General features: G+C 42.5%; 1 protein-coding gene across 1 annotated transcript in view; it reads left to right on the top strand.

Annotated features, from left to right (window-relative positions):
- The window catches only part of IGF1R (insulin like growth factor 1 receptor), a 278,347-nt gene that overhangs the window by 217,735 nt on the left and 44,271 nt on the right, over positions 1-16,341 (top strand). Inside the window, exons 6-10 of the mRNA XM_048865751.2 lie at positions 7,714-7,928; positions 9,992-10,118; positions 12,454-12,692; positions 14,890-15,057; positions 15,273-15,477. Of these exons, the coding sequence (XP_048721708.1) occupies positions 7,714-7,928; positions 9,992-10,118; positions 12,454-12,692; positions 14,890-15,057; positions 15,273-15,477 (954 nt within the window). The remainder of the gene's footprint in view (positions 1-7,713; positions 7,929-9,991; positions 10,119-12,453; positions 12,693-14,889; positions 15,058-15,272; positions 15,478-16,341) is intronic.

Below are 16,341 nucleotides of genomic sequence, written 5' to 3'. Positions count from 1 at the left end.
CCTCATAGTTTTTTCTCTAAGGGTGCCTGTCACCCTAGTATCTGAGGGCCTCATAAACAGTGAATTTCCCTTTTGCTGCACAGTATGAGCTTTATTATTCACCTATAACAAATGGGGAAACTGAAACAGACTTGCCTGAGAGAACATAGTGAATCTGTAGCAGAGCCAGGATTCGATCTCCGAAGTTAGAAGATGAGGAATGCACAGTTATTGGCCACCTGTCAAAATTTATGGTGTCAATCACATAGGAAGCCTCTGACTGAGACAGGGTTAGAACCAAGTTCTCCATTATGTGCCTTAATCACCAGATCATCCTTTTGTCCTCTGCCACTTTCACTGCACACCTTCCAGAGCGGGTCCTGTGGGACGGTGCTCCCTGCCTCCCTCTCACCCCCAAGTCCTCTGGACTTGTTATCGGGCTCCTGCCCCATGCACCTCCTTGACTGCCCCAGTCATGCAAACTAACTCATCTGAATGCCATCCAGCTGGTCCACCTCTGAACCATGCCCAGGAAACATCTGTATGCGCTCATGCTTCACACCATCCACTTCCTCATCCTTGTGACCTGCCCCGACACCAGGTAGCTGGACCTGTTGCCACCTCAGGAGGGCAAGGAATGCTGGTAGGACAGTCTATAATCCACTCTGGTCCCCCAGTCTTTTGGGTATATTAGTTGGCAGTTCCTTCATGGAGCCAGGAGCATAGGGATGTACCTGGCACAGTTCACAAACTCCCCCAACACCTGTCGTCTTTGCAGCTAGAGGGAGACCCTGGTACATATCTAGGTAGAGTGCATCAGGTTACAATCCCTCTTCCAGAACCTCTTACTGAGATTCTGGCTGCAGTTTTCTCTGCACTTCCTGGTATTGGTACCCCCTTCCCATGGCTGCACAAAGTTGCAGGACCTCCCCTTCAACGTCCTTCTGGAGCTGGCCAAGATGACCCTCCATCACACCAGAAGGAGGAAGTTGGATTGGGGGGAGGCTACTCTGCAAAAGCAGGGACTTATTTCTATTCCTTGTCCAGTCACACCTCCTAGCAGAGTTCTTCTGAGTCCACTGACTCTTTAGATGCCTTTGAGGAACAGTGGGTGCTGTTGGGGGTTCTCTGTTCAGTGTCCCCATCTGATCACCTGATTTTCACCTTCTGACTTTCACACCTGCCCCTGTTTTTTCATTTGTTGTCCCCCACAATTACTTGTGGCCTGGGTTCACTAGCCCCTCCCTCTTGGTGAAGGGGAAGGCTGTTAGCTATGGGTGGGTTTTCACCTGCTGTCTCCTGGCACTACAGTAGGTACACACCTTCCAGCTTCTGCCACAAATGAAAAAAAAGTCCTACAAATGGTTTCGTATGCGACACTGCCCTGATTCATTCCCTTAGCACTGTCGCTCCTGTGCACTGAATGAGACAGGGTCCTATGGACAAAATTGTATGTGACCATGTCATTAAAGACTGTGTCATACGACTTATGTCCAAGGGACTGAATTAAGGTTACACAGGCAACTGAAATTATTTCCTTACTTTTCAGAGTTTGGCTTTCCAACTTAAGTAAGATGATTTGATCATAGTTTTTTGTACGTCATTTCAAAGGTAAAAATAAATTCTGTGGGCAGCTGTAACAGCTCCCCCATCCTGCCTCATTAATAGAGTTTGAACCCTGAACCTTCAGTTTGAGCTACAGGACGAACTACATAAATTGGCACAGGTTATCTCAGCGGAGAGCCCTGTGCTGAGTTCAGGGGGAACCTGGTCCCTGGGGTTTTTGTTGGGAGCCCAGCCTGGTGCGCTTCCAGTGTCGTTTATCTTTCTCCTGTGGGGATGAGGGAGTGAGCAGTGCAATCTCCTTTTGTTGACTCTGGCCTTTTTTCTCCTAAAGCTGCAATCAAGGGTGCCAGTTGCAATGGTGGCTTGTAGACTCCTGTCAACTTAGAAATGGACACTAAGACCCTCCCAGTTCATTTTTCTTAGACTGCTGAACAGCCATTAGGTAACTTTCAATCAGTGCCAGGTTAGCTGAACTGGCATCGGTCATCTAGAGGTGAAAGTTGCATTTACCACTTAACGTTATATTAAACTTCAAAATGAAACCGCCTGGCCCATTGCACTGCATCAAAATACATTCATGCCATGGAAGAAGGGGTATTTCTAGACGTTACTACTATTTATAGGTCAGTGGTAAAGCTGTGGCACAGAAAAAAAAATATGGCTCCTATAGGGGTTGTTTCTCCTCTTTGTTTTAGTTTAAAGAGACATTATGAAGAAACTGATGCTTTCTCAGAGACTTCTACCAATAAGTGACCCTTCAAAAGGGAGGTAGAGAATGGGGCATGACAGGTTGAATTTACATATGGGCTCAAGTGCCCCACTGATTCCCCTGCTAGTTAGAGGAGAGCAAAACACCCCAAAGATGGCCATGGGTAAAGTAGTGTCATGGCACAGTACATCCAAACCCACACTTTAAATTAAACACAATAAAGCACTATCTCTAGTTTCTTCCCGTATGAATTTCCCAACAGAGACTCAGTTCTTGGTAGAGCTGCTTCTAGCCCATCTACAGTGTACGGATTTATAGCCGTGCTGCATAACAAAGGGCCTGTTGGTGCTTTGATTATAAACCCCATTTTTCTGTTTGAAAGTCCCATCAGGCAGATACTGTAGAAATAAAGGAGAAGGTACCAGAATTGTTGTTATATTGGTTATTTGCTGATTTCTAAAGTTTTGTTATGCTGTGGCTTGTTGGGGGAAATATTCTAAAATAATGGGAGAGTTTGATTTAAATTTGAATGGCTTGTAAACCAGTTTAAAAATGTCCGTCTTCTGATGGTGCCTTTTATACGCCATTCCCTAATTTGTTTGCTTGTTTGTTTCACAATATTTCTATTGCGGTGGTGCCTAAAACCCCTGGTCAGGGATCTGGGCACGAGTGGGCAGGCACTGTATGGACGCAGAGACACACACCCTCCGTGCTCGCACGCGCTTGCTCTCTCGTGTCACATTAAAAGACAGTCCTCGCTTCAAAATGCTCCCCAGTCTTTTTTTAAAAAGCAAACCAAAAATTTTCTAAGGATTATTCCGCTCTCCTGCTAATGGTTATAAGCAACTTTTCCCTCAAGGGATAAAGTGATTGGCCCGCTCTGTGGGGGCAGCTGTGACGCTGACGAGATACAGTGTGAACCTCCTCCCATCCCTTGTTCCCTTCTCTCCCTTATTGGCTGTGATTAGTGGGCTAAAGAGCTTTTTGCCCATCCTAGCCCTGGTAGTTGGAGTACCTTCTTCTCTGGGCCTCCCCAGGGGGCTTCTCTGCTGGTCAGATTCTGTTGCCTGGTCTTCCCTCTGCAGTCAACTTCCAGACTGCTGGCTTGAGCCTGCTACTCACACTCACTGCACTGGCCCTTAGCCTGCCAGTCACTGTTCCTATTCCGTAGAGGTCACTTCCCTTTCCTGGTCATTCTGAATTGCACATTGCCCTCTCTTAGCAATAGGCTGACCTGGGTTCTTGCCTCTCCCAGAATGAACTTTGGCTCTATCCTTTCCTTTCAGATCATCCTAAAAAGGAAGGCGGGGGATGCCCAGTAATGATCAGCAGAATTACTGCTGCATTTTTTTTTTTTACAGGGACCATTATAAATTTCAGTGCAGATGTATGTAGCACTGTGAAAGTCCCAGGAGCTACATAAATATGTAAAATGTGATGTGTTTTAAAAACTCAGCCAGTAGTTGCCCAGTTATCAGTGTGTCCTGTGATTTAAGGTTGCACATCAGCTGTGTGATGACACTACCATGTGGGTGCTGCAGGGGATATGAACATCTGTTCACGTTCTTTCAGTCCTGCCATAAAAACTGGGCCTTGAAGGTCCACAGGCGGCTTCTGCTCATTGGTTTAGACTGTCCTCTTTCAGGCCCCAACCTCTTCTCTTTCGGTTAGTTTCTATCTCAATAGCTGATTGGCAGAAGTTTGTTTTCCTGTTGAGATTCTTTTATTCTTTCCGTGCTATCTTCCTTGGCATCCTGACGTTTTCTTTCCCCCCTCTACCACCCTCCTCCACAGCTGTAAAGGCCAAAGTCTGATATAATCGTTACTTATAACTTGTATCGCCAGTACCCTGAGTGTGCTTTTTGCCCTCTTCAGCATCTTTTCCATTTCTGCAATGGTTTTACCTATCCTGTGACTGGACTTGTATACAATGTTCCAAATGTGGTTTCCCTGCTGCCTCAGATGGTGCCAGAATAGCTTCTACTAATTTATACTTGCAGTGTATATATAAACCCGTAGAACTCGTTTGTCTTAAACTGCTACTCAGACTTGTGCAAATGGTTTTAACATACTCGTTTTAACAGTTAGTCCCAACTATTTCTTGACCTCTTTGCAGTAATCTAAAGTACGAACGAGAATGATTGACTTTGTCCAGTCACTTGATTGTCTTCAAAAATTTAGTCAAGTCTCTGGTATTTTAAACACAAAGTGATAGGAGGTTTTCAATTAAACCTCTTGTATTAAAACCTGTTGTAATAACCTTGAAGGTGCTTTATTGTACTAGCTGCATCTAATTTGAGTCCTGCTTTAGGTCTGTCTTAAAAAAACAACCTCATCTGCCATTATTTATTCACATGACTATTGATAATGCATGTTTCATCTCATTAAAGAGGTTCAGGAAGTTGCAAGCATAGTTTTTGCTCATTGACTGCAAAGAGAATAGTGTCTGAACCATCCACAGGCTCTCAGTACACATGGTGAACTCCAAGTGCAGTTTTGCGTAATGCTTGGAAAAGATGTTCTCTTGGCAAAATATATTTAGTATGACTTGAAGATGGAGCATATGGGTGAGTTAAACTGTATTAGTCAACAGAAAGCAGTTGTACTCACTTTGCTCAACCCAAAGCAGTGTCAGGTGTATTTGGTTTGTTCGAAATAAAGTACTAGGTATTTGGGGACACTTGGAAGTAGGAGGAGCAGGCTGTTCTCGTTTTTATATAGCACTGTAAGAGCACTCAGCACTTGGCACTAAGAAGAAAACACAAGAGAGAACTGCAATCCTGTCCCAAAGAGCTTGCAGCCCCATTAACAAACGATTCCATTGTCATGGATGATTCATTGGGTATTCTGAGGTGTCATTGTTGTGTGACATGGGAGGAAACAATACTGAAGGAAAACTATAAATGATGGTGTTGATTTGCTATCAAACCCATGGTTAGTCTGTTACTATCCTGCAGAAACTCATAATTGATGTTGCATAATGTGTTTGAGAAAAAATAAATTTTGACTCCATTGATAGGGACACACCCGTGCAAAACAAACAGGGCTTGCACAAAACACAAGGGTGTAGTGTATTTATATTTGGGGTTTACATCAGTGTAGTTAACATGGGTGCAAATTTCCCTAATATTACAATAATCATTTAGATATGCCCTTAATTCCCTCTCCAGTCCTTTCCTTTCATAGAATCATAGAATAGAATATCAGGGTTGGAAGGGACCTCAGGAGGTCATCTAGTCCAACCCCCTGCTTAAAGCAGGACCAATCCCCAACTAAATCATCCCAGCCAGGGCTTGGTCAAGCCTGACCTTAAAAATATCTCAGGAAGGAGATTCCACCACCTCCCTAGGTAACGCATTCCAGTGTTTCACCACCCTCCTAGTGAAAAAGTTTTTCCTAATATCCAACCTAAAGCTCGCCTACTGCAACTTGAGACCATTACTCCTTGTTCTGTCATCTGCTACCACTGAGAACAATCTAGATCCATCCTCTTTGGAACCCCCTTTCAGGTAGTTGAAAGCAGCTATCAAATCCCCCCTCATTCTTCTCTTCTGCAGACTAAACAATCCCAGTTCCCTCAGCCTCACCTCATAAGTCATGTGTTCCAGTCCCCTAATCATTTTTAAGGAGTACTTGTGGCACCTTAGAGACTAACCAATTTATTTGAGCATGAGCTTCATCTGATGAAGTGAGCTGTAGCTCACGAAAGCTCATGCTCAAATAAATTGGTTAGTCTCTAAGGTGCCACAAGTACTCCTTTTCTTTTTGCGAATACAGACTAACACGGCTGTTCCTCTGAAACTAATCATTTTTGTTGCCCTCCGCTGGACTCTTTCCAATTTTTCCACATCCTTCTTGTAGTGTGGGGCCCAAAACTGGACACAGTACTCCAGATGAGGCCTCAGCAATGTCGAATAGAGGGGAACGATCACATCCCCCGATCTGCTGGCAGTGCCCCTACGCGTACATCCCAAAATGCCATTGGCCTTCTTGGCAACAAGGGCACACTGTTGACTCATATCCAGCTTCTCGTCCACTGTAACCCCTAGGTCCTTTTCTGCAGAACTGCTGCCGAGCCGTTCGGTCCCTAGTCTGTAGCGGTGCATGGGATTCTTCCGTCCTTAGTGCAGGACTCTGCACTTGTCCTTGTTGAACCTCATCAGATTTCTTTTGGCCCAATCCACTAATTTGTCTAGGTCCCTCTGTATCCTATCCCTACCCTTCAGCATATCTACCTCTCCTCCCAGTTTAGTGTCATCTGCAGACTTGCTGAGGGTGCAATCCACGCTATCCTCCAGATCATTTATGAAGATATTGAACAAAACCGGCCTGAGGACTGACCCTTGGGGCACTCCACTTGATACCGGCTGCCAACTAGACATGGATCAATGGATCACTACCCGTTAAGCCCGACAATCTAGCCAACTTTCCATCCCCCTTATAGTCCATTCATCCAGCCCATACTTCTTTAACTTGCTGGCAAGAATACTGTGGGAGACCGTGTCAAAAGCTTTCCCAACCTCAAAATGAAAATGGTTCTGCAGGCTCTTTTCTGCCATGGATACTTGAAGTTCCCATCTTGCCATTTCAGCCTGGCGTGGAATTCACACAAGAAACTTGCATCGGTATTCATCAAAGTTAAGGTGTGCATGTAACTCCACTCGTGCACTGAGAGAATAGACCCCCATTGTCTGTTAGAAAGTGGCTGCAGCAGGTGGTCAGATTGTGACGGTTCAGAGCTTTAAAGCAGTGAAGGTTTGTGCTGTGCTCAAAGCAAGAGTGACATAAGTGTGACCGTTTATTCCCAGACAGTAGTGTACGAGAGGCAGAGTACTTGGTAGAGCATATGTGATAACTTTTATTGGACCAACAGATAAATTACAACACACTGTCTTCCAGGCAAAGAAAACTCCTCATTCAGCTCATGTAACACAATTTAGTAACACAAGAAAGGATGCCACATTCTCTACCTTTCCATCTTACCTTGATGAGTTAAAGTACAGCACACGTTTTCTGCTATACAATATGCAGGGCTGTCAAATCTCATTAGCAGTTAACGTGGAACATACATTATAGAGATCTCTTTCAAAGGGACATGTATTGAATGTTGTATGTCAAGTAGTGGGACAGGAATAAAATAGTGTACCATTGTATTTTGTATAGCATCTTCCATACAAACTTCATTGTCATACCCACACTGGAGTAAGGGAAGTCTACAACCAGTGGCAATCTGGAAGTCCCATGTTGCAGCCGTTTCCCCTCTTCCCTGTGGAAAAATTCAAGGGAAACTCACTTCCTAGGGGGAAGAAGCATTTGCTCTCCTCTTTGGAGGCAGAGCGACTGGGCAGGTGTAATCAGTTCATGTCAATAGGAATTGCCCCCGTGTTCAGCTAGTTTGGCCAGGAACTACCCATGAGCTGCTGGTAAAACTAACTTTGCCTTTTAAAATCTCTTTGTAGGAATTATTCTTTCTATGTGCTGGACAACCAAAATCTGCAACAGCTGTGGGACTGGAACCACCACAACCTGACGATCAAAGAGGGGAAAATGTACTTTGCGTTTAATCCCAAACTGTGTGTGTCTGAGATTTACCGCATGGAGGATGTGTCAGGAACCAAGGGACGGCAGAGTAAAGGAGATATAAATCCAAGAAACAATGGGGAGAGAGCCTCTTGTAAGTCAAAGTTCAGAAGTGGAATTAAATAGGAGTGAGGCCTTATACAAGCTCTAAAAATAAGGACAATCACCCCACGATCCTATTGAAGAACACAGAATGGAGAAGTTAGCGATTAAAAGACACATTGTCCATTTTAATTCAGGGGTTCCCAAACTGCGGTTCTTGGTCTACTGGTGGTCTGCAGAGCTGGCTGGTCACATATGGATGACTATTCCCAGCTGGCTAAATTACACTGATGAAGAAAATGCATTGTTTTCCTAATACCGATTTTGACAGCGATTGCTATCGCTGCGGGAACACAATTTAAAATGTCCACATCACAAAAGAGTTTGAGAATGCCCAATTCCATTGCTTTGCCACACCGCAATATTTCACAAAGTAATCTTTTTTCCTTATTTGTGGTATAATCTGGTTTTTAAAATCTTCAGGGATGGAGCTTCCACCACTTCCTTTGCAAGACAGATCCATGACATAATAAATATTAGGGGGGTGAGGGGAATGTCTGTTTAGTTTCCTGGTATTGAGAAAACTGCGCAATTTTGTTTGTGCCTGTTTATTTTAGTGCAAAACAGGTTGTTTTATTTTCATACTTCTGGCTGGCCTCTGCTGGTGAGGATTGCTGCTTGTCAGTTGCTAGAAATATTCATTAGAATAAATCTGCTGTGATTTGTTTCCGTGTCAAACAGAGAATAACTTGAGAGAAATATTTCCAGTTAGTTCTACAATATTTCAGAGTTACAATGCGTTTGTGTTTTTGGGCTGTGCAGAAGCATATTCACAAAGGGCATGATCTTCAAAACCTATTCAAGATTTACAAGTATAAAATCCCATCTGTCCTTTAAGGATTGCAAAGAAAAGAGGGCTTACAGGCCTGGCTTTGCCCCAAGACCCCTACAGCTGATGACATGTCTTGTCTGTTAGGTTGTTCGTGGTGTTCTTGGAAATGAGTAAATTAAAGCATATCATGTTTATAAGTAAAACCCCCTTGTGCTGGACAGTGTTTACAAAACTAGGACACATACACTGCTGAATGTCTCTTTAGGCATGATGCATAAATGCAGATGGTGCAGATCCTTGTTGTGCAAAGGAAGGAGTGTGCTTACATTCAATAGACTGAGTGCTCACAGTTCTGGAGGAGTTACAGATGCACAGCCAGTCCCTACTACCATGAGGCCAGTGCCAGCCACTGCCTGTTCCTTAAAACTATTACAAAAAGCTTTCTGACTCTCAAAAGGGAAAAAAGGAGAGAATTAACAAAAGCTAAATTGCCTTTGAAAAGATATTAGCACCATTAGTGCCAGCGTACATGAGGGTGAAAACCTCTTTATTTTTCAGAGAGTTCTACTAAGATGTTAACTCACTCACAGTTGACACTTAACACACAAGTTCTCAGTCCAAGAATTACGTTTTTAAAACAGTTTTGTTTCAGGACTGGATGACTATTCATCTCTAAGTTGCTGGTTCAAATCCAGCCCAGTGCAGTATAGTGACTGGAAAGTGCTGCCATCAAATGGTTGTGCTGTATATGAAATGAGTTTAATAGTTCTCAGTCCAGGGCCTAATGAATAGGAATGCAAAAAACACTACTGCAGTTGCCAGGGACTGCATGGGCCATAAAAGCTGATCTTTCCTTTTACCCTAGAGAGTGCTCACTTAAACTCAGTGCTTAAATTTATAAGCAAAATAGAAGATGGAAACTTGTAGTGCTAACTGTATTGGTCCTATAGATGAGCAGGACTTCCATTCACAGAGAGAATCCTGAGCACCTTTTCCCAGCATTCTAACCACACACTTTAAAATGTTTTATTTTTAAGAAGTAAATTTACGTGTTTCCATGTATCCTAAAGTTACTGAACGCTCACTAAGTGCTTTGGAATAAATAGACCACATGTAGCAACTAGTAGATTCCTGCTGTACAGTGGTGATGAGTGCTATCAAGACCTCTAAACTAGATAATACTGAGGCACACAGTTTTAAGAAACACAACAAAACCCAATAACAAAGTTGTGAATTGAACTAATTTTGCCATGGTTACTGACTGTCATTTGTTTATGCTGTAGGCGAAAGCCACATTCTGAATTTTGTCTCCAACACCACCCTGAAGAACCGGATTAAGCTCACCTGGGAGCGGTATCGCCCTCCAGATTACAGAGATCTTATTAGCTTCACTGTTTACTACAAAGAGGCGTGAGTATACGTGTTCTGAGACTAATTATGTCATTCAGGAAATAACAGGCACAGTGGGTAGGGTTTCTCTCTTGACCGTTGTGTTTATTGGCTGAATAAAGAATAAAGTGAGTCAGCAAAGTCCCTTGGGCAATACTTATTCTGTGCAGTGTACTCACTTTGTTCTCGAGTGCTCCTTTCTTGCAAGGTTCTGTTTTGATACTATGTACTAGACCAAAGTGCCTGCTAACGTAGAGGTGTTTAGGACCTCTTTTCTGTCTCTTCCACCCCCACATCCCTCCAAAATTTCAAATTAAAAAATCCCAAGTGATATCAAATGCTCGCCTATTTTCTGGGTGCATTTCTGTGTTTATTGGAATCTCCAAATAATATGTGCGCTTGTATGCCAATTAGCTCTTTCTCCTCCCAGCTATGACATTGGCTAGGCAGCAGCATGGATTGGAGAGAGAGTTTGAAGGTCTGGTTTGGAGCTTCAGTATTGTAACTAATTGGGCTCTGGGTAATTTAGGTTCTCTAGGCTGGACAGAGTGCTGCAGCGTTTGCTGATGGTGGAATGCGGTAGGATGCAGCGGAGAACTGACTTTGTTAGGATCTGTTAGATCTGACTTTGTTAGATCCTGTCTCACTCCCCCCACATGCACACATACCAAACCCCTTTGTATTGGAGATGGGCCTGAACCAGAACTGAAATCCGAATGAACACATGCTCTCCATCCCCCTGTGCTGCAGTGTTTTGCGAAGTGTTTGGATCCAAATGGTGACTTGGGCTCATTTCTCTTTCTCCTTCATATTCAAGTATTTTTCTGACCCGTGTTCCCATTTCATCTGTCACTAAGCAGCTTTTCTAAAGAGGACCTATTGCCAGTGTCCACGCTGACTAGCAATTCTTGGTACAACAACCACCCTTCAAGGGTCTAATCCTACCTTTTTGTAGTCCTTTCCCTACTCCATTCTATCTCTAATCTCAGACCAGGTTTTCTCTTTGCTGTCCGGAGCTGTTCTACATCTCTGTGGAAGTAATAGTTAGAGTGAGCAAGAAACACTTCCAACCGGAAACATATTAAATCAGTCAGCTGCATTGAGATTTTGATTTGAGAAGAGAGAGATGTAACAGGCGCACACACAGCACGGTGAGCAGGCTGATTGCTTCAACATCCTGGAGCTGAGTTGTGAGCAAATGAAGCAGGAATTCTATTAATACCACAATATGAGTCTGTAACATGGTATGCCTTCACTATTGACATGTCCATGCTAAATAGCCATTAAGTAAAAGTAATACCTTTGTATATAGTTGTACCAATAATAGAATTTAAAATCAATCAAATGTACAAATTACAGATCCAAATGTGGTTGTTTGCCTATAATGTCAAGAACTAAAGCAGCCAGTATGCTACTGAGCTACTAGTCAAAGTGTAGCGAAATCTGGGTTCTTGCGGCTAACGTTCAACCATTGTCTGTAATTATTCTGAGTCACATCTGTTGAATTTGTGCCCAGATAACCTGTGAATATAAAGTCAGAAACATTTCACTGTCTGTTTTTGAAAGTAAGATAGGGCAACTGAGAGTCAGTGTCCTTAGAACAAGTCTTGTTTACGTTTTAATTGACACACTAATCTACAGCTATGTAACCAAACACATTTATATTGAGTACAAGGAGTTTCCTTCTGTACCTACATGTGAATGTGATTGGTTCTTTTGGTTTATTACCACTGTCACAAGATAATAACAAACTAGCATTTTTTTATTGTTTTATGGTTCATTGTGTTTATATAAGGAGAAATAAGGACTTTTTATTATTCCATTATATGGGAAAGGGGCTATTTGTTTGGCACAGTCTACCCGTTGTATAATGCTAGGGACCCTTATAGAGCTCTATAAATAATAAATTAATACCCCAGCAGGCTTCTTCTCTCCAATGCTTATTGACCTATCCCTGAAAGTCTGTTTCTGTTTCACTTGCTGACAACAGTTAAACATTATCTCTCCTTTGGCAGGAAGTAGTTGAATTGAAGATGATGGTTCACACTGATAAATTATCCAACAGCTTTCCTTTTGTGGGAAGGGAAAGTAAGCCATGAGTACCTATTTCCCTGGATTCCTGACATCTCAGTAACTACAGAGGCTAAATCCTGCAGCTAAATCCGAACTCCTAGTTTTATAGCAGTTGGAAATAAAAGACAAATCTAGGCTTTGGGATTCTCTTTTATTCTTCCAAAAAAGCAAATAAACTTTTTATATTAGTTTCATTGGACAAAGGCTGATGTGAGATTCTCCCATAGAAGTTCGAGTGTTTTTAAGAGGAAGTAAAAGTACAATATTTCTTTTAATATTTCAGACCATTCAAGAATGTGACAGAGTATGATGGGCAAGATGCTTGTGGTTCTAACAGCTGGAACATGGTGGATGTTGATCTGCCCCCAAACAAAGAGAACAACCCTGGGATTTTACTGCAAGGACTGAAACCTTGGACTCAATATGCCATTTATGTCAAGGCTGTTACTCTCACAATGATGGAAAATCACCACATCCATGGAGCAAAGAGTGAAATAGTCTACATACGCACCAATGCTGCAGGTAAGGCCTGTGATAGCTCAGTGGTTTGAGCATTGGCCTGCTAAACCCAGGGTTGTGAGTTCAATCCTTGAGGGGGCCATTTGGGATCTGGGACAAAAATTGGGGATTGGTCCTGCTTTGAGCAGGGGGTTGGACTAGATGACCACCTGAGGTCCCTTCCAACCCTGATCTTCTATGATTCTATGATGCATGGGACTGCAAAGGTATCACAGGCTGGGCTTTCACCCACTCAAATGGTTCTTTAAAGCTGCATGCGTAATTTATTAGCCCTGGACTGTGGAAAAAACTAAGTGCATTGGAAAACATGAACAACTTTTAAATGCTTGATACTCAGGAAATCCATTAGAGGGGCCCAGTGCAGTTTAAATATATTACAGTCTCAGTTAAGGTCATTTGTAATAATCCTCCCAGAAAACATTGCAATGAGAGGGCAGACAAGGGTTTGTTTGTCAGCTATACAGAGAGGAACACAGGGTGTCTGTTTTTCACAGTTGTGTACTTGCCTTGAAGTCATAGTACTGATCATTACAACACAACACCAGGTGAACATGTTGGATTCAGCTCCATCTTTTGACCACAATAGCTTCCAAAATGAGTGGGGCATTTAAATAGCCTGGCATCAGAGATGAATTATTAAAAAAACCAAACTGCTTGATAAGGTAATTTCTGAAACAAGAGATGGGAGAAGCTCAGGTACCCTGATACTACAGTGAGGTGCATAGTATAATAACCTACATAGATATAGATAAAAACTGGCTTTTACTTGTAAGTGTCGGCTGCCTTTTCAATAGACCATAATTTTGAGATCTACAAGCACGTTGCTTTTAAATGTTTGGCTTTTGGAAGGCACTGAACATCAGGTCATGTTTACCTGTTCGTCTCAGCTGTGTTCCAGATTGTTCTATTTTAAGTGTGTGTAACCCTACGTGCACTGTTACAGGATTTGAAGTGTCTTTTTTGCCCTATATCTTCTAAAGCAGTTGGGATTTTGCTCTTATTTTAAAGCTCTTGGTTTTCTAGTGCATGCAATATAATTTTGCCTTGGAGCAAGCATTGGAGACCTTAAGCTGTAGAGATCCCCAAGATGCTGCTGCTGCATTGGTGAAAAGGGCTCTTGCACTACCTATAAGAGCCTCTTTCACCATTTTTCCATTGAAATGTGTGAGGGTGAGAGAGAGAAGTTTGAGAGAGTGACATGTTTTTCAACCTTGAATTCAACAATCTCTGGCAATGCTGAGTGAGACAACTCAACTTTTTGTTTGCTCAAATTCAGGAGAAAACCCACTCTATATATTTTAAGTTTTTTTCTAGTGTATTCTACACAGATGCCAGCTGAGACCAGCCACCATTGTTCATATAGCATAATAGCAAAAATACAAGATGTGTTTATTTTCAGGGTGTCAATCAAACAAGGGGAGAATTAAGTCAAATAATTCAAAATTGTGCTCAGTGGGATTTGCCTGTAAACTCTGTAAAATATCCAGTGTATTTAGAGGTGGGAAGTCCAGTTAGAACCTCACTCTCATCAGACCTCTCCGTAAATGTCCTTGTATGTTTTTGGATGTTGTTTCATATGGAAATTCATCACACAGGTTTGCTGCAGGGTTTGTTGCTGTGGTTTGTTTACTCCACCCCCCTAAATTTCTCTCTCCGCATAATGCCAGTCATAATTTTCCATATGAAACCTCCGATTATGGCATTCTTAATGTTCTTCGCGTAAACAATTGCTTTTGTTGAGAAAGCAGCAACTAAAAGATATGGGACAGTGCGAGTACATAAATTGAACCTTTCTGGATTACATGGAGTAAGGAAATCAGAATGTCTTCAAATAGTTTATCAGGGCATGGTTACCGACTTCAGGCCAAGTTCTGTGGCCATTATTCAAGCAGTATTTCCTTTGGAAAGTAATGGGAGCGTTGCTATTTTAAGGATTGCAAAACTTGGCCCTTCGACATTAAGGCAAGTTGTTGTGTACATCAGATCACTGCTGTAGGGTGGTGGCTTTTAAAACGTTCACATCTGTTAGCCGAGGGGTGTCAGAAGCATTCTTTGTTCCCTTGAGGTGGGACGAGCTGTTTTTCAGAGTGATGTACAAAGCAGTTAATTGAAGCATTGTTGCTCAGCTTTTTATATTTCAATATGAGTTGTGTGTAAAAATGCCTATTTTTTTTCCCCCTGTTCCTTTTTCCCCCCCCAGTGCCATCTATCCCACTGGATGTTATTTCAGCATCTAATGCCTCCTCTCAGCTAATAGTGAAATGGAATCCACCCTCTCTCCCCAATGGCAACCTGTCGTACTATATTGTACGGTGGCAGCAGCAGCCTCAGGACAGTTATCTTTACCGACATAACTACTGCTCCAAAGGTAAGGGAGCTGACAGCAGTTATGTGTTAAAATGCCTGAGATTCATACCTGTCCGTCCTCATTATTCACATGACCAGCAAATGCAGCTGCAGCTACCTATTCTCTGACGTTTCTGTGAATAACAGCCAGTACAGGGGGAAGGGTGAACATGGATTGTTAATGCATCCACTGGCAATAAGGGAAAAAACCTCAACATCTGTTCTTTTCTTTTAAAGATAAAGTCCCAATTCGGAGATATGCTGATGGGACCATTGATACAGAAGAAGCTACCGAACCCACCAAGCCAGAGGGGAGTGGGGGAGAGAAAGGACCTTGTTGTGCTTGCCCCAAGACGGAGGCAGAGAAGCAAGCGGAGAAGGAGGAGGCAGAGTACCGGAAAGTCTTTGAGAACTTCCTTCATAACTCCATCTTTGTGCCCAGGTAATAGAAGTTGGATCTTTGCTGTCTTTATAGGTGGGGACTAGCAGTGATTGATATTTCCTGGGGCCCTTGGTATATACACATGAAAGCATTTTTTTAATGGAACCGTAAGCACATAAACACTGCCTCATGTAAGGGGAGAGGTGATCTGCAGTCTTTCTATTTCACAGCTTCTTTTCTTCACTGATTTTTAGCCCGTGCTCTCCCTGTTTTAACTAATCATAATAGTCCTTACCTACATTGTTCAAGGACCTTTGTTGTGTTTGCTCCTTTGTGGAATCAAAGGTCATGTAAGAGTTCTTCACATGTAATGGTTTCAAGGATGATCAACCCACGGCAGAGAACTGGCTTCAAACAAGTTTTTTTTCTCTAAATGGCCTTTTAAATGCATAGGTAACTCGTCTTGAAGGTGTATCTGGTTTGGAAATTAAAGGAATATTGAGGCCTTGCAAAATTTGAAATGGTTGTGCTTTCTAATTCATGTCTCTGCACTAATTAAGGACTGTATTTTGGTTTCCTGGGCTTTGACTGTAACCAAGAACTAAATGTACACACTGTTTCATGATAAAGGGTGCTGTTTCCATGTTAAGTAGAAACATATCCATTAAGATCCATTTTATATGGCATCATGGAGCAGGTATTATTGAATTCATCCATGGTTGTGATGCTTGAGTTTCTAATTTACCTCTTTTGTAAGCTGTTTTTACTTAAGATAATTGGATCACAAGGCCAGCATACTGTGTGTGGCTGTAACACTATTATGTAAGCAATCAGCTTTCAGCTTTGATCGGGCATGTAGTCTCATTGTCTCTCCTGGCTGGTGAGGAGTAGGTGGAGTTGGCATTAAATGGGGCTTGAGAAAGT

Source organism: Caretta caretta, chromosome 10 (genome assembly GCF_965140235.1).
Source record: "Caretta caretta isolate rCarCar2 chromosome 10, rCarCar1.hap1, whole genome shotgun sequence".
NCBI lineage: Eukaryota > Metazoa > Chordata > Testudines > Cheloniidae > Caretta > Caretta caretta.
Note: the sequence above shows the minus strand (reverse complement) of the source record. Positions and strands in the feature narration are given on the sequence as shown.